We start from the raw sequence: 22,466 nt of genomic DNA, 5'->3' as shown, positions 1-22,466 counted from the left end.
TTTTGATTTGAAAAATAAGAAAATGGCAATTTTTTTCTGTAGATGTGGCCAGTATCATGTATGTGCTAAAGTAGTATAGATATACGTCCCCTCCTATCTTCACCCCCACTTGTAAAACCTCTTTGGACTTGTATAGAATAAGCGTTGTTGATTGAATATTAACGTATTTAAGCACTGAAGTGATTATTACTGGTAAATCTTAGGTACAATGTTATTTATGATATAATACACATAAGTTTATATCCTACCTGTACTTGCAGTAGATACTGCTGTGCAGTGCCTAGGTTGGAGACTTTAAGTATCAGTATATCTTGCTGGTTTTCACACATAACAGAGCTGATGATTATACTAATTAATATCAGCTTTTGTGATGTCTTTTAAGAATGCTACAAATATGTAATATATATATTTTATTTAGGTTTATTCCAGGGCAAATGAAAAAGAACCCTGCTGCTGGTGGTTGGCTAAAGTGAGAATGATAAAGGGTGAGGTAGGAATATGCATATGTACATATTTATTTACTTATATAAACTATTTTTTTGTGTTGATTTCTTTTATATTGATGTGCAGTAACATAAGCTTTCCCCTCTTCACTTTCAAATAACTTCGTGATTAGGACTGTTGCAATTGCCATTAACATCAATGTAAAAAGTTCAAATTTGACTTTTAGAGTTAACGAAAGCACCTTTCACTTAATAGTGTAAGTCTTACTCTTGTCATAAAATGTGTGTCTTGGATGATTTTATTATTTTTATATCAGTTTTACGTAATAGAATATGCAGCCTGTGATGCTACGTACAATGAAATTGTCACAATTGAGCGTTTGAGATCTGTGAACCCCAATAAACCTGCAACAAAAGATACTTTTCATAAAATCAAACTGGAAGTTCCAGAGGATTTAAGGCAAATGTAAGTGCAAGAATTTCTTTATAACTTGTTTCAAAACATGGATAACTTCTTGAGTGTGAGAAAAGAAGGAATAAAAATGCTTCTTACTGTTTGAAAGTAACTTCTACAGTTTTCATGTAAGAATGTAGAAAATAAAAATGTGAATGTGATCAGAAGTATAAAAATAATCTTTGAAATACAACTTAGTCTTGCAGGAAGAAATACTTCCTTTAAGGTTTTATGGCTTACGTGCAGCATAGATTAAGATTTTTATTCATTACAATATGTATTCTTATTTGTATTCTTGTTCAGTTCTTGTTCAATTGTTGTTGATGTACACAAATTAATATGAATCCATTCTTGGTCAACTTTATTGATAACTTGCAAATGGTCACTCTATCAGTGAAAGAGCATTTGACAATCTATCCAAGTTGGTATTTAATGACAATAGAAAACATTGCCCTATATTGTCGGGCATAAGGTATTTTGGTGATAGCTCTGGAAATAGTTGTGCAGTAACAAAACCTCCCATAATATGGTACAGAAACAATTGGTTTTCTCCTTTAATGCTGTCATGTCTTTTTCTTCAAAATATAGCTCTAAAACCACGGATTAATACCATCTCCCCTTCTTTAGCTTCAAATAAATTCTTGCTTTTTTGAGATGCATTTTATTACCCCAACGTGGAATAAGCTATAAACTCAGATTAAACTCAGAGTTTCTCAAGTTAATGTTATAGTAAACAAGTTCACTAAGTAATGAGTAGACAGAAGAAGGCTGGAGAAGCAAAACGGTGCATGAGATGATCATAAGGTCATTAGAATGCTGCAGTGGATGCAGTGAAGTTGCATATACTGGTTCATGGTGTGTTTGAAACTCAAATTTGCTGGATGTGACAATCCTAGCTTTTTTTAATGTGAAGTTTTCTTTATCTGGTTTGTCATTTCTTAGATGTGCATACAGATAAATTTTCTGAAAAAAAAAACTCTTTCTACTATTGTGAAAACCACTGAAAGTAAACGGAGTAAAGTAAATGACGTCAGAATGAAGCAATACCTGCATTAAAAGGGAGGACTTGGATACATGATTTTTTTAAGATTCATTGTATTAAGAAAAGAATCTTTTTTTAGCTGTGAACCATAAATGCAGCAATTATTATTTTTAAATGTCGCATTTTTATTCTTTAGGTGTGCCAAAGAGTCTGCACATAAGGACTTCAAAAAGGCAGTTGGAGCTTTTTCTGTAACATATGATTCTGAAAACCATCAGCTTATTATTTTAGTAAGTATGAACAGTTAACTATACCAAATACAGTGTTTTGTTTGAAAGGTGCATATGTAAAATGCTGTTTTCTTTGTTAATAATTTAGTCAATCAATGATGTAACAACAAAGCGGGCAAATATGCTGATTGATATGCACTTTCGAAGTCTTCGTACCAAGTTATCCCTGATTTTGAGGAATGAAGAAGCTAGCAAACAGCTGGAGGTACGTTGTTTTTCTCTGAAGTATTTTTTTTAAAAGAAAACATGGGCACTTACTAGCTGTTAGGATTTGTATGGGGAAGAAAGTAATTATCTACTGATGCTATTCTTAGTGTTAAAAAGAGGCAGATGAAGATGTAACCCTAACAAAGAGGCTCATAGTTACAGGGCCTCTTCTTACAAATAATCATTTTTATCCAACCTTATATCCAGTCCTGCCCATCAAGCAGGATCTTGTGTTAAATACAAATATGTATATACATGCATTTATTTTGCATTTTGAACCATGGAATAGTCACTACGGCATGAATAGTGCCACATATTAAATAGCTTTTAGTAACTGTTTTTAAAAATAGCTGGAGTGAATATGGCTTGATAGTGAGATGGACTAGAACTGAATCTTTCAAAACAAACATAGTGAAAATGAGAGGTGGATCTATAGGAAGGGGTGAGACTGATGTTGGTAGGATGTACAGAGGGATTGGTTTGTCTCTAGATAAAATGTTAGGAAATTGTCTTACAGCAGGTACAGCTTCTGATATTCCTATAACTGGAGAGTGGGTGTTGACTGGCAAGAAGTTTGACTCATATTTGTCCATGGAAAAAAAGGAGTAGGCTAAGAAATCAGGGGATCTTTGTACAGTAGAATTAACATATCTTTATGTTTTTACTCCTATCTACAAATTGGAAAAAAATAGCAACATTTCAAAAAAACTTTCTTTTTAGATTCATCAGCAAGAACTAGAAGTACCACCAGAACTATTGTTGTTAAAGTTTTACGTTGGGTGAATACCAGCTCTGTTATTTTGGAGCCAGATTTTGTTATTCCCACCCCACGACCCCAACAGGGATTAGACCAGTTTTGGTTTTAGCTTGAAATGGGATGTGGTGTAGTCATTCAGGACTCTTGTAAGCAGCTGTGTGTGTACCTACTGTATACAAGAAGTTCTTCCATTATTCTCATTAGTCTTTTGATTTCTGTATTTGAGAGGTGCGATCCAAGTTTCTTTGGGTCTTGGTCTCTTCCTGATCTTGAGAAAACTAGTCTCTTCTCATTGGTGTTCCTTCTTGAGTACAATCCATTCTTCTGTCTTCCTCCAGAACTGACAATTGTGTGGGCAGTTTACCTCTTGAAGTGCAAAGTATTATTTTGGAGGTGGGAAGAACAACAGCCTTTTTAGAGCTAATTCTCTGTACATGCTCCCACAAATGCATGCAGCAGCAGCTGCTGTAATTGATTCCTTTCCCAAACTAATGTGGGATTCTTGCTCTCATTCTAAGACTGAACGTTTTTTTTTTTCCTGCTGTGGAAGACTGGACAACTTGATTTGATTCTGACTGGAAGGCCTTTATTCTACATAAGCAGTACTTAAATTAAGGTTGTTGTGAGAAAAATATATATGGTTATAATTAGCGTGACAAAAGTTGGGAGACATTTTTCATGTTGGCATTTGTTTCCTGTACGTCAAGAACTATGAAGTCAATTTCAGCTAAATTTGAAAAACTTCAGATACTAAAAATCATACTCGGAATTTCTGTTGAAACACTAATTGACATACAGACTGCACACGTCCATCTGCAGAGGAAACGCTTAGTGAATGCTTTGGGCTTTTACTGCATTATTATTTGATGGAAACAATGAACCATTAATAAACTCATTTTCATGCCTTGTACTCTTAATCTATAAGAGTACTCTTAATCTAAGCTATAATCACTACACCAGCTTTTTTCCTCTCTTCCCTTTGTTGTATTTTGTACCTTCTTTTCTGCATATTAGCTTCTTGACTTGCATGGCCTTCCTTCTCAAATATGGCTTTTAGAGCATCAAGTAAAACAACCAGTTATTTTTTGTTTGCATCCCTTCCTAGTAGGTGTGTCTTAGTTGTGCTTTTAATATTTAAAAAAAAAAAAAGCCCAAATTTGGAAATGTGTTTTTGCATTCTGGTTTGTATCTTATTCTCTCTGAATGCAATTAAGACATGACCTCTATCTAGGTATTAAAACACTATTTGCATAATCGTTTCTCATTAATCTGCCAAAGAAAATAGATAAAGATTTTGCTGTGTTTAGATGCAGTACATCTTGTAATATATAATTTCCAGAAAAAGCTAATGATATTTTAGTACATGCTATATAACTGCATCGCGACCATCATAGTCAAGGTCCCTAGGAATGATGTAGTTTCGTATTTTCTGTGTATCGTAGGTAGCTGTGTAAAGGACTGATTGACACCATTGTCCTGTTCTCTACTCTTCATTTGGTGGTCTGTAACATATCAAACAGTAAATCAGTTTTTGGATTATCAGTTGAAATGTAGATCTGTAAGCATTGCAGTCGGTGCTTGCTTTCTGAGTTGTCTGTAATCCAGTTAAAGAACTGCTTGATAGAGGTCCCCAAGCTTGTGAAGTATTTCATGACACTTGGATACTTTACGATTTATCCATTGTAGCAGATTCTGTCTGACAGTGATTTTCCGCAGGGTATTTATCATCATCTTTAAGCTGATGAGGTTGGATAACAGTAGCGGTTCACATGGGACAGAGTAGACCATTACGTGTGTATTTCCATCATGTTTTTTCAACCTCTGTAGGGTTTCATGTTGCTGAGGTTAAACTGCTGTTAGTACCCAAACTAACTTAAAGTGCACCTGTGTACGTCTTCACCACTTTGATTGCAATGCAGAAAAATGCACAGTTATATTTTGGCTTGGAAAAGATAATACAGAGCTTTCACTTTATTTTCTTGCAAAACATTCTTTCCATTTTACTTAATACAGACTTTCCATCTGTGATAATGTATCTTCCATAGATGCATTAAGCTGTTACTTTCCCGTGGTCTGTTACACGGTCTTGTGCTCAGACATTAGTGGATGGCATGTGCATTTGTACATAGTTTTACTCATTGTGGTAATTCATGCCTTTTTTACATACTTCATATTTGCTTTTCTCTGTAGGTTTAAGTACTGTAACTTTGTTTAAATTGATTTTCTCTGTAGGTTTAAGTACTGTAACTTTGTTTAAATGTATGACAACTTCATTGTCATAAACAATGTCTGTGTTATTCTGTGTATTCATCTCTTACTGGTTTCTCTCCATATGCTTCTTCTAGTTCTCATGGTAACCAAACTTAGTGGTCTTCCCATTTCATATAGCACAGGCATCCTTTAAGAAAACTGTTTTTTGATAGTATGAAGAGGATATGTAGGATAAATTTATCAGCCATTGTTTTAGTCTTTATAAACAAGTAATTTTTATGGTGTTTTTTTCTGTTTAGAAATAAGTCACCATTTATGTTTAGTGGCTTCCCTGCTTGCTTGGTGGGTTGCTGTATGCAATGCAGCATTTCCCAAGTATTTTTCTTTGCACCCACAAGGTCTGCTCATGCTAATAATCTGAGGTACCTGGGATGGGCAGAGGTTGTTCCTGTCAATACAGGATTGTATGATTCTGCCAAAATCTAGCTTTCCTACATGTTTGAGTACTTTCAACATGATCCATCTCTACAACGTGCTGCAAGATACTTCTCAAAAGCTTCCCTCTGTTCTCAGTTCTTTTCTGCATGCATGCTGTGTGACAGAAGCTTCATACAATTAGGAAAACATTGAAACTGTTTTATGTATGGGCATGTTTATGCATAATCCTGTAAGTTGGAGCTCAGTAACATAGCTTTCTTGAAAGCTTGGGGCTGCTTTACAGAATTGTTTACTGTGGTCAGTAAAGGTATCTTTAACCTGTTCCTTTCATTATTTTTGCAAGTTTTATCCAGATTTTTAGCAATACTTTTTCAAAGCTATTTTGAATTATTTTTTTCTTGGTATCTTATTTCATATAGAAGATCCTCATTAAAATTCCGTAAGCCATTTTGTATTGTTCAACTACATCATAACAGCCTCATGCGAAGGTGATGAGAGTTGCAAAACCAGGTGCTTGAGATTACCCAAGCTTCAAAAATGACTGAGAGTTGATATAATGGTATAGTTTTTAGTAACTCTTATTGACTTGGTGAAGCAGGGGATTTTGTCTTAGTAGCATGAATCTGAAGTTCTCAGGTTGATCCTTCTGTATGGGTAGAAGTGATTCTAGTACGTTTTTAATGTGTTCTCTGGATCCAAACAGTGTATTGCAGTTACACCTTAATTTTGTGTTGTCTTGCATGGACAGATTTCTCATTTTATTTCTTTTATGCACAGTAGATACCTATATAGTTAACATTTTCTCTGTCTCTTTGTGCCTATTAACTGAGTTATTGTTCTTTCCCGTTAACAGTTGAAATGAGTGTGTTTTTCTGCCAGAGATCATGGGATTTGCTGTAATAATCTATATAAATGTATCCTTTTCAGAGTTCCAGACAACTTGCATCACGATTTCATGAACAGTTTGTTGTACGTGAAGACCTAATGGGTTTGGCCATTGGCACTCATGGTGCTAATATTCAGCAAGCCAGAAAAGTCCCTGGAGTGACTGCTATTGATCTTGATGAAGATACTTGTACATTCCATATTTACGGAGAGGTAAGTTCGCTTCTTCACCCTTTCAGCAGAGAATACAATAGGAGAATTTATCTCATTTCTCTCATATACTTGTGTTTTAGGATCAAGATGCGGTGAAAAAGGCAAGAAGTTACCTTGAATTTGCTGAAGATGTCATACAAGTCCCAAGAAACTTAGTAGGTATGTCAATTCTGGAGGATGTGATATTAAAGAAAAATGCCTTTAGAGAACAAGTTTTTACTTTTAGAATTAAAAAGAAAAAAAAAATTAAGTTTTCTTTGAATAGTTCATAGGTGGTACAAAGCTTGGGGTTTTTTTTCAAGCTCTGCTGAGTTTTTCAGTTTACACTAAGGAATTACCTACTGGTTTGCGGTTCAGAAAGATCTTCAACTAGAAGCAGTATGCTTATACTTAAATACGAAGTAGTAAAAGTAGTTTCTAGATTGAGCCAAAGAATTAAATTATTTCCTCCAAAGATGTGAAGAGATTTGTTCAGCTGTACAACAGATGAGTCATTATTGCTCTGACTTGTATTTGTCTTTTCTCCTGTGCTTTTACTTCTGAAATATTGTTTGTTTAGAAGCAGCAGTGTGGGATGAACTGAAGGCCTGGTTAAGGCACTCAAAGGTCAAGAAAACACTCAAAAGGCAATTTAATGACTTCCATTATCAAGTATATCAAGACAGTCCACAAGAATGCATGCAGCACTTGTTGGTGTGTGTGTGTGTAAAATACTTTTAATGAGCTTCTGTTGCTATAAAGCAACATTAAAAATACATAGCGTAACCCAGTAGATAAGGGAAAATATCATACACTGTAATGTACTTTGAAAGGTAGGTAATTTTAATAGCTTGTGAAGCAATATATGAAATTTGGTGTGGAAGCAATGTGGAGTTCTGCAATGGGACAAGTACTTTCGAATGTGGCACCTCAGCTCTGGAGTTGATATAAAAACAGTAGCTTTTAGGGTAAGTTCTCAATCCCACTTCCTCACATTTCTGATGGTGGTAAGTGAAATGATAGGCTGCCATCATTATTTTAACTTGAAGTTTTATTTTCTTTGTTTCTATTCTATGTTTAGATCTCTGAACTTACTTCCGGTTTTGGCAGCTTTGCATTTCTAGTCTGTTTCTTGGCCTAGATCCCTTCTAATATAAAATTAGACCAACCATATGTAGTATCCAAAATAAGCAACGTTTCGTAATTTACTTTCTAACTTCTAATGATTTGCCAGAAAACTAAATAATTTTCATTAAAAAGGCAAAAGGCCCTTTTCCTACATTTCTGAAATGTTTGCATTTTCTTTAGATAAAACAAAATTCAGCATCTGTTTTTTCTACTTAATTATCCTTTAAAAAAAAATCAAGCAACATAAAAAGTTTGTCTTTTTAAAGGCTGCATGGAAATTAATAACCTGAAATGTAGGTTACAAAATGTATGCATGCAGTCCATAATTTTTAATGAATGTTGTGTATGTTGATGAATTCTACCTAAAAATAAATACTAAATATTTTTTCATTGGCACAAACAATTTAATGTTCATTTTTGTGTTTTGGTTTACTTGACATTTTTATATACCACCAAGGCTTTTCAATATTTATTAGCAAGCTGTTATATTTACTGAAGGTGTGTAAGGGAATAAAGTATTCCAAATCAGCTTTTGACTCTCTGAGCAGGCCTTTGTGATCAAGGAAGAGCTTACTGTCCATCTTTTGTTGTGTTTTCTACAAATGTGACGGATTTAAAAGTTCATGGTAGAAAAACTGAAATGCAGAAGTGAAACTTTATTTAGCTTTGAATGGTAGGTGTCCTGTGCGACTAAAAGAGGGTTTTAATTTGCTCTCCAGGGATTAATTGTACCAACAAAACAGTAGCAGTCCTGTAGTCGGTATTTTCTGCCCTTATTTAAGTAATGTGCCTGCAAAAATGTTACATCCTAAGCTTTTCAGCAGTTTTGTTTAAGATTCTGTATTCCTGTTCTATGCAGATAACATCTTTGATATCACTCTTCTAAGCTTTTCTTTCTTCCTGTGATTGCAAGATACGGCCTTTCCTTACTCACCTCCCAAGCAGCTCATTTATCCTGTATATTTTCAGACAACAAGCTAGTTTGTTCAAGTTGGACAAAGCTAAACTTTTTATTGTTTCAAATGAGAATGTGGTTCCGAAGATAAATGTAGACATTGCAGACATTAGAGTATAATTTTTCTGTTTTTAATCTGACTTTTTAATGAATTATAGCTTATTTTCAACTATCTCCAAAGAAAAGCTCAGTTTCTAAGAGAATCTATAATATAGGAAAACCTTAGCTAATTTTTTAACAAACTAACCAATGGTTTGGTTTTGTTCTCTACCTGAAAAGTAATGAAACATCAAATGTAGGTCATTGTAAAAGTTTAAAAAAATATGTAACCAACAAAGTTTCTTAAATGACTCTGAAGTTAATTTAAACATATCAAAGCAAAGCCAAATAAGCACGCAGGATAGTGAATAGTTCTGTAACTAAGATCATAGAATCATAGAATAGCTTGGCTTGGAAGGGATCTTACAGATCCAGTTCCACCAACCCCCCTGCCATGGGCAGGGATGCCACCCACCCGACCAGGCTGCCCAAAGCCCCAGCCATCCTGGCCTTGAACACCTCCAGGGATGGCATCCACAGCTTCTCTGGGCAGCCTTTTCCAGTGCCTCACCACCCTCTGAGTGAAGATTTTCCTCCTAACTTCTAATCTAAATCTTTCTTTTAGTTAAAAACTATTTCCACTTCCTGATAGTCCTAACACTATCAGTCTGTGTAAAAAGTCACTATATGTTTTTTTTATAAGCCCCACTTTAAGTACTGAAAGGCCACAATGAGATTTCCCTGGAGCCATCCCTTCTCCAGGCTGAACAGCCCCAGCTCTCTCAGCCATTCTTCATAGGAGGGGTGCCCCAGCCCCCGATCAGCTTTGTGGCCATTCTCTGGATTCACTGTAACAGCTCCGCATCCTTGTGCTGGGGGCTCCAGGTGGGGCCTCAAGAGGGCAGAGCAGAGGAGGGCAATCCCTTCCCTTGACCTGCTGGCCACCCCTCTGTTGATGCAGCCCAGGATGTGGTTGGCCTTCTGGACTGCAAGCACCCACCGCTGGCTCATGTTGAGCTTTTCGTCCACCAGAGCTCCCAAGTCCTTCTCTGCAGGGCTGCTCTCAGTGAGTTCTTCTTCCAGTCTGTGCTCATGTCTGGGATTGCCCTGACCCACGTGCAGCACTTCGTTCTTGGACTTGTTGAACCTTGTTAGGTTTGCATGGGCGCGCTTCTCAAGCTTGTCCAGGTGCCTGTGGAAGTCATCCCTTCCTTCTGGTGTGTCAACTACACCACTCAGCTTGGTGTCATCTGCAGACTCACTGAGGATGCGCTTGATCCCACTGTCTGTGTCATTGATAAAGGTATTAAGCAGCACTGGTCCAAAGATGGACACCATTTGTCACCAGCCTCCACCTGGAGCAACTCTCAGGGTGTTGCCATCCTGCCAATTCCTTATCCACCAGATAGTCCACCCTTCTTATCTCTCCAGTTTAGAGATAAGGATGTTGTATGAGACTGTCAAAGACCTTACACAAGTCCAGGTAGATGACTTCGGTTGGTTTTTCCTTGTTGACTGACATTTACTCCGTCATAGGCTACTGGAAGGCATGATTTGCCCCTGGTGAAGCTGTGTTGGCTGTCTCAGATCACCTCCTTGCCTTAACATTGCTTCTAGGAGGATCTGTTATATGATCTTCCCAGGCATAGAGGTGAGGCTCACCAGTCTGTAGTTCCCCAGGTCTTCCTTTCTACCCTTTTTCAAAATGGGATTGATGATCTAATACAGAAGTATAGAATTGTGATTCATTTCCTTTGTTCTCTGTAGAAGCTTTGAAAAGGAAGGGAACTACACTCAGTTATGAACCTTCATAATAAAGTACCTCTCTTCCTGTATGCTGCAGTGATTGCTTTGGAACATTACCAAAGTTAACGTCCCGGGCTGCCTTAGACATTATAGTTCATAGCTCATTGACTAAATCTTTGTTGTGGAGTATTAAGTCATTTTGACAAGTTCTTGCACTGTTACTGAATGGTTGTGTTTAACTAGAATATAGTAATGCTCTCAGGTTTTAGGGGAAAAACCCTGAAAATGGAATGTTTTGTATGTTCTTTCTGTAGGAAAAGTAATAGGAAAAAATGGAAAACTGATTCAGGAGATAGTGGACAAATCTGGTGTTGTAAGAGTGAGAATTGAGGCTGAAAATGATAAAAATATTCCACAAGAAGAGGTATGTTCTTAGTTCATGTGATTTCTATGTATGTTAACTGATGGTTATATTCTACCCAGTGCTAAAATGAAATTTTCTTTGTATTTTCATAGTGGTAAGATAAAGTTCTGATTACTCTTCTTTTTCCTTATGGAATTGTATTTCCCCGTTAATGCTAAAGGGGCATTTCTATGTAAATTAGACGTGTTGTTTTTGTTTTTTAAAATGCTGTATGAAACTTTGTGATGCACCTTCTTAGAGATTTCATGTTATTCCTGTTAGAAGCAGTGATACTGTTTCTCGGCATGTGCTAAGCTGTAAATAACTATATGCAAATCTTCCTGTTCCCATTCATTAATTTGCCTCGAGACTGATTTCTTGGGGTTTTACCTGCTTTCAATTTTACTTACATTCTTACATACTTACATTCTTACTTACATACAGTCCTTACATTGTAAGGAAAAGTTTGTGTTCTGTGTATAAACCCCTAAACCCTCTTTTTAAACATGATCTGAATTCACAGTAGCATGTGAATTGTAACTTAAAGGAAAAACAACCATGAACAATGTGAAATGGCATGTTTGCACAGAAAGGCTATCTAAAATTGTTTTTTTCTACCTACCAGCCTTGTAGAAGGCTTTAATGAAGTCTTGAACTTTGTAATTTAACAACTTAAGGCACTTCTGTGTGGGGTTATGTTGTGGGGGAAAGTTTACAGGTTTGAAAGTAAAGCTTTAAGCAAAAAGGTTTTAACATCTCAATTCACAAAAAGTCCCTGCACTTCAAATGTGAAATGTGCTTGAATTTTAAAGATCAAACTCTCTTACCCAAAAATCTTTATATGTACTCATTAAATAACCTTTGAATAAGACATGAAATAGATTTCTAGAACACTTACGTTCTTGCTTCAGTAGTTTTTCATCTTTTGTATCATCATGATTAAATTATTACAGAAGATCCACAGTTCAATTTCTTTCCGTAAAAAGTGGCTAAGCAATTATGTAAGTTTTTTTTTTACTTCATTACTACTTTTACATCTGTTTGAAAAGGTAAGGAAGTCAACTCAGTGTTTAGATTTAAAAGATTCACTTCTATTTCAATTATTATTTCTAATAAACTTACAACTCTAAAATTCTTGAGCTGTCTTAATAAGCAAGAGGGTGCTGCTTTTGCTGCAAGCTAAAACTTTCAAAGTTTTTGATGTTGCCTACAGAAGAAAATTTGGGTAAAAGAATAAGTCATGGCTCCAGTTGGATTTCAGGTTTTTTCATTCTTCTGTCTTAAAAAAAAAAAAATAATTTGATGTCCTTCAATCCAAAATACATCTTTTAAAGATGAATTGAAAGCCTTTTCACCTGCCAAGCTCTGCATTCCTTTTTCTGTTTTTCCTGATAATGACATTGCTAACACTGGCATTCCTTATGCTGCTTTAGGTGTTAGTTGTGTCATGTTTTATACCAGGAGAAATCGAAGAAATTGATGTCAAAACTTGGCAGGTAAAAGTTAGTACCTGTAAGCTTATTTCTGTCATATTTAAAATGAATGTGTAGGAATCTTCCAGTGTGTAGACACATACATTGCAGACTTTCTTTTTGTGAAGAACAGTAGGTTGCTTTTAATTCAGTATTGGGTTCTTTCTGTTAAGACTGAGATCTCAAAGTCCTGCCCATAAAATTTGGGTGTGGTTCCATAACTCCCATAATTTTATATGAGGTCTCCAGGCTTTTCATCTTTTAAAATAGGTTTTATTTCTTATAGTAGTATATGTTATTTTTATTTCTAAATTTCTGAGCAGATGACGTGTATGGGCATAAGAATTCACTACTGAAACTAAGTTGAAGATTGGCGCTTTTGCTTTGAAGGCAGAAATAAGCCTCAATAAATAAGCACTTTGGAGTTTTTGTAGGGGAGTTTTGGAGTTTGGAGTTTTTGTAGGGCTAACATTGCTTCACATTGCTACTAGCTCAAATTCCTAAGAGTTGGCATCCTTATGCCTAGAGTTCACTGCTGAAAGTGACAAGCATCTACCTCTTCCTTACATGCTATTTTAAGTCAGTTGTCTTTTAAAAATTGATACTATATACTAGTTAATGCCAGTTTAGTGTAAAAGTAATTACTCTTCATCAAGTTGTATTAAATATTTATGAAACAAAATGACGCAGATAAGATAATATATTTCAGTGGACCACACCAGTGGCTAAAAGATTTCTGAAGCTCATAAGATCAGAAGCTTAGAGTTAGCGTAGCATTTCCTTAGGATTAAAGGACTGAATATTATTTTAATATTACACATATTTTAATATGTGTAAGGTATAACAAGTCATTTGTTCATACTCCACTTACCACCCCACCCCACCCCAAAAAAAAGGGGCAAAAAAAAAAAAGAACAAATTACAGGCATGTCACTTCGTTGTTGCTTTTAAGGAACTTCACCCTACTGTGAATATATTTTTCTCTTTTTGAGAGATTATCCTCAATTGTTTCACTCTTGGGGGTTGCTGGGGGCGGGTGGAGGGACAAAAAAAAATCTTTTGGATGCAATCCCGTAAAGAGTATGTGTGCAGCGAGAGTTAAGGGTGTTCAGAGCTCATGATGAGATACCCTAATATAATAACTTTAAAACAAGTTATCAGTTCAGTTAGGGGTAGTTGAGCTCTGTCTGCTCATGCATGGGTTTCAGCAGCTGAATGTTTACAAGACTTAGGTTGACTTCTGCAGTTTACAGTGAAGCTTGTACTGCTGTGGTGAGGCTTCAGCTGGTACAAAAGTCAGGTAGTTTAGTTCATTAGGTTTGTGTGGGCAATAGTCCCACCTCTTGAATTGATGCTTAGCCCAGTTTTAGTCTGGAGTTATCCTTGTGGAAATTATTTTTGTATCTGCTAAAGGTTAGCTGTTTTCAGCACTTCGGGCTCTTTTAGGTAGGTTTCTTAGACCACTTTTCACCACTGGAGTTAGTCTTTAGATATTCTATCTGTAAGGGTCATAATTTCAGGCATTAGAATTTGATCAACTCCAGGCCTACGTTTCGCAGGTAACTAACGAAACACTTAATGTTTGAAAGGTAACAGGCATGTAAGCTAGTAGTTGTTGCCTGATGTACTAACTTACGTGCCTTTTACCATTTGAGAGATCCTTAAGGAAGATAAGCTTTGCTATGTGACAGTGTTAATTTGACTTTTCAAAAAAGCTCAAAGGCTTCTTTACTGACATGCAGCATAAAAGTAGCTAGTGTAAGAGAGCAGACATAATCAGCAAAGGTGGTATTAGTTTTGAAGGAAAGGAGGAAACCTGAAGTGTTTTGAATGTTTTACTTGATGGGAATAATAAATGTTGATATTGATGTCTAAATTTTTTTAAACAAGATTATCTTTTTGTGGAAAAGGGTAATTCCCTTTAGTCAGCATCAAAAATTAAATATAGTATTGTTTCATTTTTGAATTTGTGCTTATGCATGTTGTAAAAATTGTTTATTTTAAATTTATAATAATGTTTGGTTCTCTTCAGTATTTGATGCCTAATCAGTAATCATAGGTTTAATGTTACTGTGTTGTAGGGAATGGTACCATTTGTATTTGTGGGAACCAAGGATAGCATCACTAATGCAACTGTTCTTCTGGATTATCATCTTAATTATTTAAAGGTGAGGAGAATGATGCTACTCTACCACTGAAATTTGTCTAACAATACTTAATAAGGTAACAACAGGATGAACAAAATCTTTTCAGGCCCAAAAGGCTGTTGAAAAGTGGCTGTTACACAATCTACAATCTACATTAAAGGCTTCTTGTAAACGTTTTACTACTTTGATTCTTAAATGGCTTCTAACATGGGAGCGGAAAGTGCTCAATAGCCCAGAATTTTTTTCTTAGATTCTTCAATTCATAGTTAATTCAGTTGATTTTTTCTTTGTGCTGTACTAACCTTTCTGAACAGAAGGTCATATAACAGCACTCACCTGTCTGTGTAACTACTGGAGAGCTTGCTAACTGTGCAGCAGTTTTGAACATTAAAAGGGTTTTTTGGTAAACAAATTATTCTCAAAGCTGACTTACGAAGTATTAAATACATTATCAACAGCAATACGTTAGTTTTTTTCTTTTTCCTGAGAAATGCATCTGTACATTCACATATGTTTACATCACCTGCAATGCTTGTGTTTGAGTAGGAAGTGGACCAGCTACGTTTGGAAAGACTGCAAATAGATGAGCAGCTTCGACAGATCGGAGCTACTTCTAGGCCACCACCAAATCGTACAGATAAGGAAAAAGGATATATGACTGATGATGGTCCAGGACTTGGACGAGGTAGTCGACCTTACAGAAACAGAGGGCACAGCAGACGTGGTCCAGGCTACGCTTCGGGTAGGTAACTAGAAGAAGCATGCTTACAGTTTTAATAGAAGCCTATTGGATGCTGCTTTGGTCTCTTGCTTTCTTGAATACCATTCTGTTAGTAGTTAACACTTAAGGATTGGCTATTGTGGGAACTTGAAAACAGATGTTCAAACAGAAATTCAATTAAGTACTAATATTTGGAGATTAGTTAGAGCTTTATGCTGTAAAAAATATTCTGACTGACAATGGGTTAGATTACATTAGCACTATTTTACTGCAGCTTCTGTCTCTTACAGTATAGCCTGTCTTCTATATCATGAACTACTAAGGGCAAGGATTGTTAATTTATCTGTATTTTGAACGGCTCTTAATAAAACCTGGTTTTCATTTGACCCTGTAAGAGGCTATCTTAGTATAAATACTTGCAAGTGAAAGTAAGATGTTTACCTCATGAAGTTGAACTTGGGTGCTTTTGCTAGAAGAGCACAGTCAATGACATAGTGTTCTTTTAAATCTTGTATAATTTATTTATGAATAGTTCTAAGGAACGTGCTTCTTTAGAGCAATCTGTTACCTCAGTATCCAGAGTATAGGCCAGCTGATGTTTGCACTTATTGAATTGTCTGTGTGAGCTTGATGACATGCACACAATGTCATACAGAATTGATGTTATTCTGGTGAAGCCCTTTTATGATTTTTAGAAGACACGAGTTCACCTGGCTAATAACGGGTATAGGAAAATGAAAATTTGGAAAAAGAATGAACTTTTATCAGCAAAAGTGATCTGTTAACTACAAAAATTATGTAATGGACAATTATTTTGAATCTGATACATTTACAGCATTCTGACTTCAGTTTCTGCTTCTGTAGCATGTGTTACAGGCTGTTTCATGGTGGGTTGAGGGGAGGCAGGACAAGTTAAATTCAGGAATTTCAGTTTTTTAAATATGACTAGATGTGATTTTTACGAACTGCATCTGCACAATAAATTCAATAATGGATAGTAGTAATACTAACTATAAAAGTGTGGCAGATAATTTAACCTGAAACATACTTCTAACTTACAATGTCTATATTGACTTTTTTGAAGAAGTAATGCATATTATACGCATCTCTGCATTATGTATAGAGGCAAAAATTTCAAAACTGTTTTAAAAAGAGAAATCTCTAAGTGTACAGATGTATTTTCCGTTCTACTGTAATATTTTCATGCTTAGCTACACTGGCACGTTTTGGATTTTTTTATCCTCTTGATAGGAACTAATTCTGAAGCATCAAATGCTTCTGAAACAGAATCTGATCACAGAGATGAACTTAGCGATTGGTCATTAGCCCCAGCAGAAGAGGAGCGAGACAACTACCTACGTAGAGGAGATGGGCGAAGACGTGGAGGTGGTGCAAGAGGACAAGGAGGACGGGGTCGAGGAGGATTCAAAGGTAAATCTAGACTTCTCTTTGAAGAAGAGAAGGTTAGCAGTGTTATCCTTAAGCAAACTCAGTTTCCTCAGCCTCTTGTCTTAAAACATGCTTTAGCCTCCTAGCCATCCTGGAAAGATCTGTAAATATGTTAAAGCTTACCAAAGTTGACTGCGCTTTTCTCTCCTGTGGTTGATGGTTTTGAGAGACGTTTGTCTCCTGAGGGCAACTAAAAGTTTTTCTTAAACTATACTGGATTTAAATGGTGGTTTTGTCTACTGTGATTTACTGCATGAAAAGATTTTCTGTGATGGTACTTGGGCCATAGTTTGAACATTGTTGTTATGTTATCAAGGGTATTTGTTTAATGTCCCTTAGGATGAAAATTTACAAGTAATTAACTGTTATGCTTGTGCACTTCTTGAATACAAGAAAATTCTATGTTCTCACTTGAAAAACCTAGTTGATTAATTCTTTCTGCAGGAAACGATGAACAGTCACGAACAGATAACCGTCAGCGTAATTCAAGAGATGCAAAAGGGAGAACAGCAGATGGATCTCTTCAGGTAATTTTTCCTCTTCTTAGAACTCTGCACTGTTTAAAGATGCATAAGTGTTAGTGTATATGTGCTAACATGGGATTCTTCAAAACTGCAGCTGACAAAGTAGCCTTCTGGTTCCTTGTTACCTAATCATGTTTAGAGGAATAGCACAGTTCTGTATTGTTTTGTATTCTATACACAGGAATCTTGATATCTCAAGTTGTGTAAAGATGCAGCTTCCTAATGTGGAACTGACAACTTTGTTTTGCTGACAGTTTTTAAAAGTTCAGAGTAGTGCAGTTTAATTTTAATTTTTGAGGTGAATTGAGATGAGAAACTTGTCTTCTGAAGCTAGCTCAGACTGACCCCAACTCAAATTACAGGACAGAGCTTATTTCTGGAACTTAGCTCTTTCCCTTGAGTTAGAACACTGATCGTAAGGTTTTACTAGACAGCTGTATTTGATTCTTTGTTCTAATTAGCTTTTTTTTTTATTTTTCACTTTCCCTTGTCACAGCATTTTCTGCTCTTGTTTTTCATTTCAAAATGAAGCAGCATAACTGAGCAAAAAGAATACTTAATGCTTTAGATAAAAGGGGGGGGGGGGTGCTTGTATTGTAGCCAAACTCTCCAGAGTGAAAAAGTTTACACTTTTAAATACACCTTTATTACTAAATGTTTGCAATTCAAAGCTATGCAATCTAGAAAGCAAGTTAAGAATATAAATGGAGAAACAGTTCAATATTGACCTTATAGATTTTTATAAATATACCGATAGAGATTTTTTCAAGTGTTTTCTTGGGTGAAGTTATTCATGATGATATTTTATGTATATATGTTAAGTTTCCCCAAATGGAAATGCTTTGTGTTAATGTGCAGACCTACCATTTCTTACCACATAGGATGAGCTGTGTTAGGTGGGAGGAATAATGAGCAGCTGTAGCTGCCACTTTCTATATGGTGTTACAAGGAGTCATGGATCTGGAGGGAGATTCAGATGATTCTCAATGTCTTGATTTAGGCTGTTTAAAAAAAAAAAAAAAGGAAAAATTTGGAGCATGTGACCAAATGCTTTGTTTTTGAAGTGGGAGTGCTAAACTTGAGGATGTAAATACATACCTGGAACAAATAGCACGCAAAAAAAAAATACATGCACGTACATGGCCACACAACTTTTACTGTTAGTCAGCAATTCACTTGCAAAATTTGAAGTAAAGGAGGATGAAGCAGATAAAGGAGAATGTTGATGTTAGACGGGAAAAAAAACTAAGGAGAACTTAACCAAAGTCATGGTTTTTGTCTGTTACTCTGAGATTTGGAGGAGATGATACTCTTTCTACGTTAAAATAAGTACTTACATATGATTGAAACCTGACTGATCAAGTCGTAATAAATTTTTGTAATATTTCAAGGAATAAGCCAGAAATGAGTTTGAGCTTACCCCCTACAAGCATAAAAATCTTGCTTTCAAAATGCTCCCTTGAACATTTTTAGTGCCATTTATAAAAGCCACGTAAGTTTTTGGTGGATTATAAGAAATCTTTTTTGGGTTTCCTAGGTGGCTGAGAAGATTTTTGGGGTGTTAGTATCACTTCATGATTTGTGTTTATTTTTTCAAAAATAAATATTTCTATACAACAACGAGGAACTTGCAGTAAAAGTGAAACGATGTTTCAAACTTCCATGTGCTATAAGTTCTTCAACTTGATCTTGCACAAATACAGTATGTTTTTGCTTTGGTGAGGGAGCAGAGCTTTCCAAGACTAGGTAGACTGGAGTGTTTGGGGGGGTTTGTTTGTTCTTTTATGGCCAAAAGTATGTGGCATTTTCAAACAGAAAAAGAATCAGACATGCTCCATTTTAGCTAGTTACCTTTAACAGAGCCTTAAGGGTGTGTTACTATTTTGTCTTCTGATGATTTAATAAACAGCACTCCTGCCAAGCTGCAAAGGTAATGAATGCATAAGGGGTGGATGAAAGGAGGAGAATGCTTTATATAACTCTGACTTGTTCCAGATCAGAATTGACTGCAATAATGAAAGGAGTGTCCACACTAAAACATTACAGAATACCTCCAATGAAGGTAGTCGGCTGCGCACGGGTAAAGAACGTAATCAGAAGAAAGAGAAAGCGGACAGCGCAGATGGTCAACAGCCGTTGGTGAACGGAGTACCCTAAACTGCATAATTCTGAAGTCATATTTCCTATACTGTTTCAGTAATTCCTATTCCACATTAGAGAAACTTGTTAGGCCAAAGACAAATAGTAGGCAAGATGGCGCAGGGCATGAAATGAACATATGTTCTCTGTTAGCCTTTTTTAACATCAACAGTATGCAGTTGTTTTCAGAATAAGAAGTTATTCAAATATTTGCATAAAAATATCTGAATTTCCGAAAATCGCTTTCAAGTACATATTGCACTTCAAACAATGAAAGAATCTTTTTGTTTGTTTTAAAAATACTGAGCTGTGCATTGGTAAACTTTCTGTTCAGTTGTACCATTTTAACGCATCGGGTCAAAATCACTGCTCAATTTCAATTTTCAGAATAAATAGTGTTTGCAGTAATCAAATTGGCTTCTGTTTTCAATCTAACTTACAAGTTCTTCATGAAATGCTATGTCGTTTTATGTCCTGTGTCAGTTCACATTCTGGTCCACCTTTTTCAGTATTTTAGTGGACCCTGAAAAATGTGTGATGTAACAATTGTCATTTTCATTAGCAAAAAAGTTGTATGATCTGTGCCTTTTTTATATCTTGGCAGGTAGGAATACTATATTTGGATGCAGAAATCAGGGAAGATGAGTTGGTAACACTAAATGTAAAATATATGTAGCAATCCTTGTCAGACGTTAGTACTTTATAGACAAGTGCATGCTTTCCATAATTTTTTCCTTACATAAGCATTGGGTTAGGCAGTTATAAGAATAGGAAATTTTGCACTGAAGATTTGGCAAATAGTGTTATTGAAAAAGGGGTGTAACTTTTTCTTTGTAGGCAGTACAGATTTTTTTTATAAAAAGAAAAAAAACCTTTCCATTGTGGAAAACTAAAAAACTCATTGTTACTGAGGGAACAAATGTAACTCGTTCACAAGCTAGTAATGTGTGCCTGCTATTTGGCCGGATGACCAGTTAAAAGCGCTAATGTTCTTCATCGTCCCAAAAGTTTTTGAATTTCTATTTTAATTTGGGGACTATTTCAGGAGAGGTAGGAAGAAAATCACCACTCTGAAAAGTTCAGGTGTACTAACTGGAGATACTGGGGGTAGAACAAATCCATCGTATTTTGAGGTACAAGGTCTGAATTACCAGCCCATTGGAAGGCGATGCAGAATCTGATCTAAAGTACAGTCATACACCAGGGAAAGGTGGGAAGTGGTGGGAGGAGCTGTGCTTTCTTTTATTTTTGATCATGCATTAAACTCACTGGGCAAAGCTGTATAAGGACCTCCATTTTAATCCATTTTATTCAAATTACTCTAGAAGGAGAGCCGCTGATTGTGTACAGAATTGTACAAACTTGACCTTGCCTCTGATGTATTTTGTGAGTTTTGTTTCTTTTGCTTTCTTCATTCTTTGTTTTCCTTGCATACAGGTGAGCATACTAAAAATGGCAACAAACTGCACATGATTTAACAAATATAAAAATGTCTTAAAAAGTATTGCCAAACATTAATGTTGATTTCTAGTTATTTATTTTGGGAATGTATAGTATTTGAAAACAGAAATTGGTACCTTGCACACATCATCTGTAAGCTGTTTGGTTTAAAATACTGTAGATAATTAACCAAGGTAGACTGACCTTGTAATGTAACTGCTCTTGGGCAATATTCTCTGTACATATTAGCTACAACAGATTGGATTTTATGTTGACATTTGTTTGGTTATAGTGCAATATATTTTGTATGCAAGCAGTTTCAATAAAGTTTGATCTTCCTCTGCTAACTGATGTTGATGCAATCCTTATAAATGATTGCTTTAAAAATCTCAAAACAAGTAGAGAAAATATTTCTGTTTAGACTTTAACTGTAGTCATTGTTACTTACACGTTCTAGAAAACTTCTAAAATATTACCAGTTTTCAAAAAATATGGCACATAATGCTCAAGAAACAATCTCATTATGAAATGGTACAATACCTGTTGAGTTGTCACATTATGCACTATATTTCTTACATTCAGTGGTTGAGTTTACTAAGGTGCTAACTAGGTTAAATGTGAAATTACTAAACTACTACAGTCTTGACTAATTAGTTGCATTCCATTCTCAAGTGCATTTTGGGATTATGACCTTTCAGTATTTGTGTGCTTAACATGTATCCCTTTCAATTCAAATTCCAGTGTTTTTTAAATGTTATTAAATTTCAACAAATTAAACTGTGAATCTAAATGTACAGTTTTATTTTGAAAAATCATGTGTTGTTTAAAAAAACTTGAAAGTGCAACCAATGTCTGATGCTTGAGTTCAGGTCCGTCCTATTGGTAACTTATAAAGTATGGTCTAATGAATTAAAGTTATTTTAAAAATAAAGTTCTTTAAAAAGAATGAGAGGTATTTGTGAATGATGCCAAAGTTTAAATTCAGTAGGGTTAACATCAAAGCCTATAAATTAACAGATGCTTATGAAAATAGAAAGTGTTTTCTTTCTTTACTGAATGCGTTTATGTTTAACGATGGTAACTTTTCAGAGTTGGTATAAAATCTTGTCAAGAAAAGACCTTTATTTATATAGCTTGTTTGAAATTTTTTTTTTCTGATGATGAGCATTCATGAGTTCAGGAATCAAATCAGTTTAGTTCTTGTGTACAGAAACTTTTAATGGCCTAGCTATAAATTATCTTTCTGCTATTTGCTGTCTCTAAAATCAAATGTGTACCATGCTTGTTTCTTTCAACAAGCCAGAAACAAATTTAATAGTCCAAGTATGATATTGACTGTACACTCTGCGTTCTTTGTAGGAGTGCTTATTAGGAAAGGTAACTTCCTGAGTTGCAACATTTTTCTTCAGAACTCTTCAGTATTGAATATTAAAAGGGAATAGAT

General features: G+C 35.5%; 1 protein-coding gene across 7 annotated transcripts in view; it reads left to right on the top strand.

Moving 5' to 3' along the window:
- FMR1 (fragile X messenger ribonucleoprotein 1) overlaps window positions 1-21,369 on the top strand; it is a 31,849-nt gene extending 10,480 nt beyond the window's left edge. Inside the window, exons 4-15 of one of the 7 annotated variants that reach the window (XM_035541485.2) lie at window positions 419-490; window positions 761-909; window positions 2,076-2,169; window positions 2,258-2,374; window positions 6,710-6,880; window positions 6,961-7,039; window positions 11,042-11,151; window positions 14,684-14,770; window positions 15,296-15,491; window positions 16,722-16,901; window positions 17,364-17,446; window positions 19,439-21,369. In XM_035541485.2, the coding sequence (XP_035397378.1) occupies window positions 419-490; window positions 761-909; window positions 2,076-2,169; window positions 2,258-2,374; window positions 6,710-6,880; window positions 6,961-7,039; window positions 11,042-11,151; window positions 14,684-14,770; window positions 15,296-15,491; window positions 16,722-16,901; window positions 17,364-17,446; window positions 19,439-19,600 (1,500 nt within the window). In that variant the 3' untranslated portion in view covers window positions 19,601-21,369. The remainder of the gene's footprint in view (window positions 1-418; window positions 491-760; window positions 910-2,075; window positions 2,170-2,257; window positions 2,375-6,709; window positions 6,881-6,960; window positions 7,040-11,041; window positions 11,152-14,683; window positions 14,771-15,295; window positions 15,492-16,721; window positions 16,902-17,363; window positions 17,447-19,438) is intronic. The other 6 variants (XM_035541487.2, XM_035541488.2, XM_035541491.2 and 3 more) reach the window with 6 other exon arrangements.
- The last annotated feature ends 1,097 nt before the right edge of the window (window positions 21,370-22,466 follow it).

Source organism: Cygnus atratus, chromosome 13, assembly GCF_013377495.2.
Source record: "Cygnus atratus isolate AKBS03 ecotype Queensland, Australia chromosome 13, CAtr_DNAZoo_HiC_assembly, whole genome shotgun sequence".
Taxonomy (NCBI): domain Eukaryota; kingdom Metazoa; phylum Chordata; class Aves; order Anseriformes; family Anatidae; genus Cygnus; species Cygnus atratus.
The sequence above is the reverse complement of the archived record's forward strand: the minus strand, read 5'-3'. Positions and strand labels throughout refer to the sequence as shown.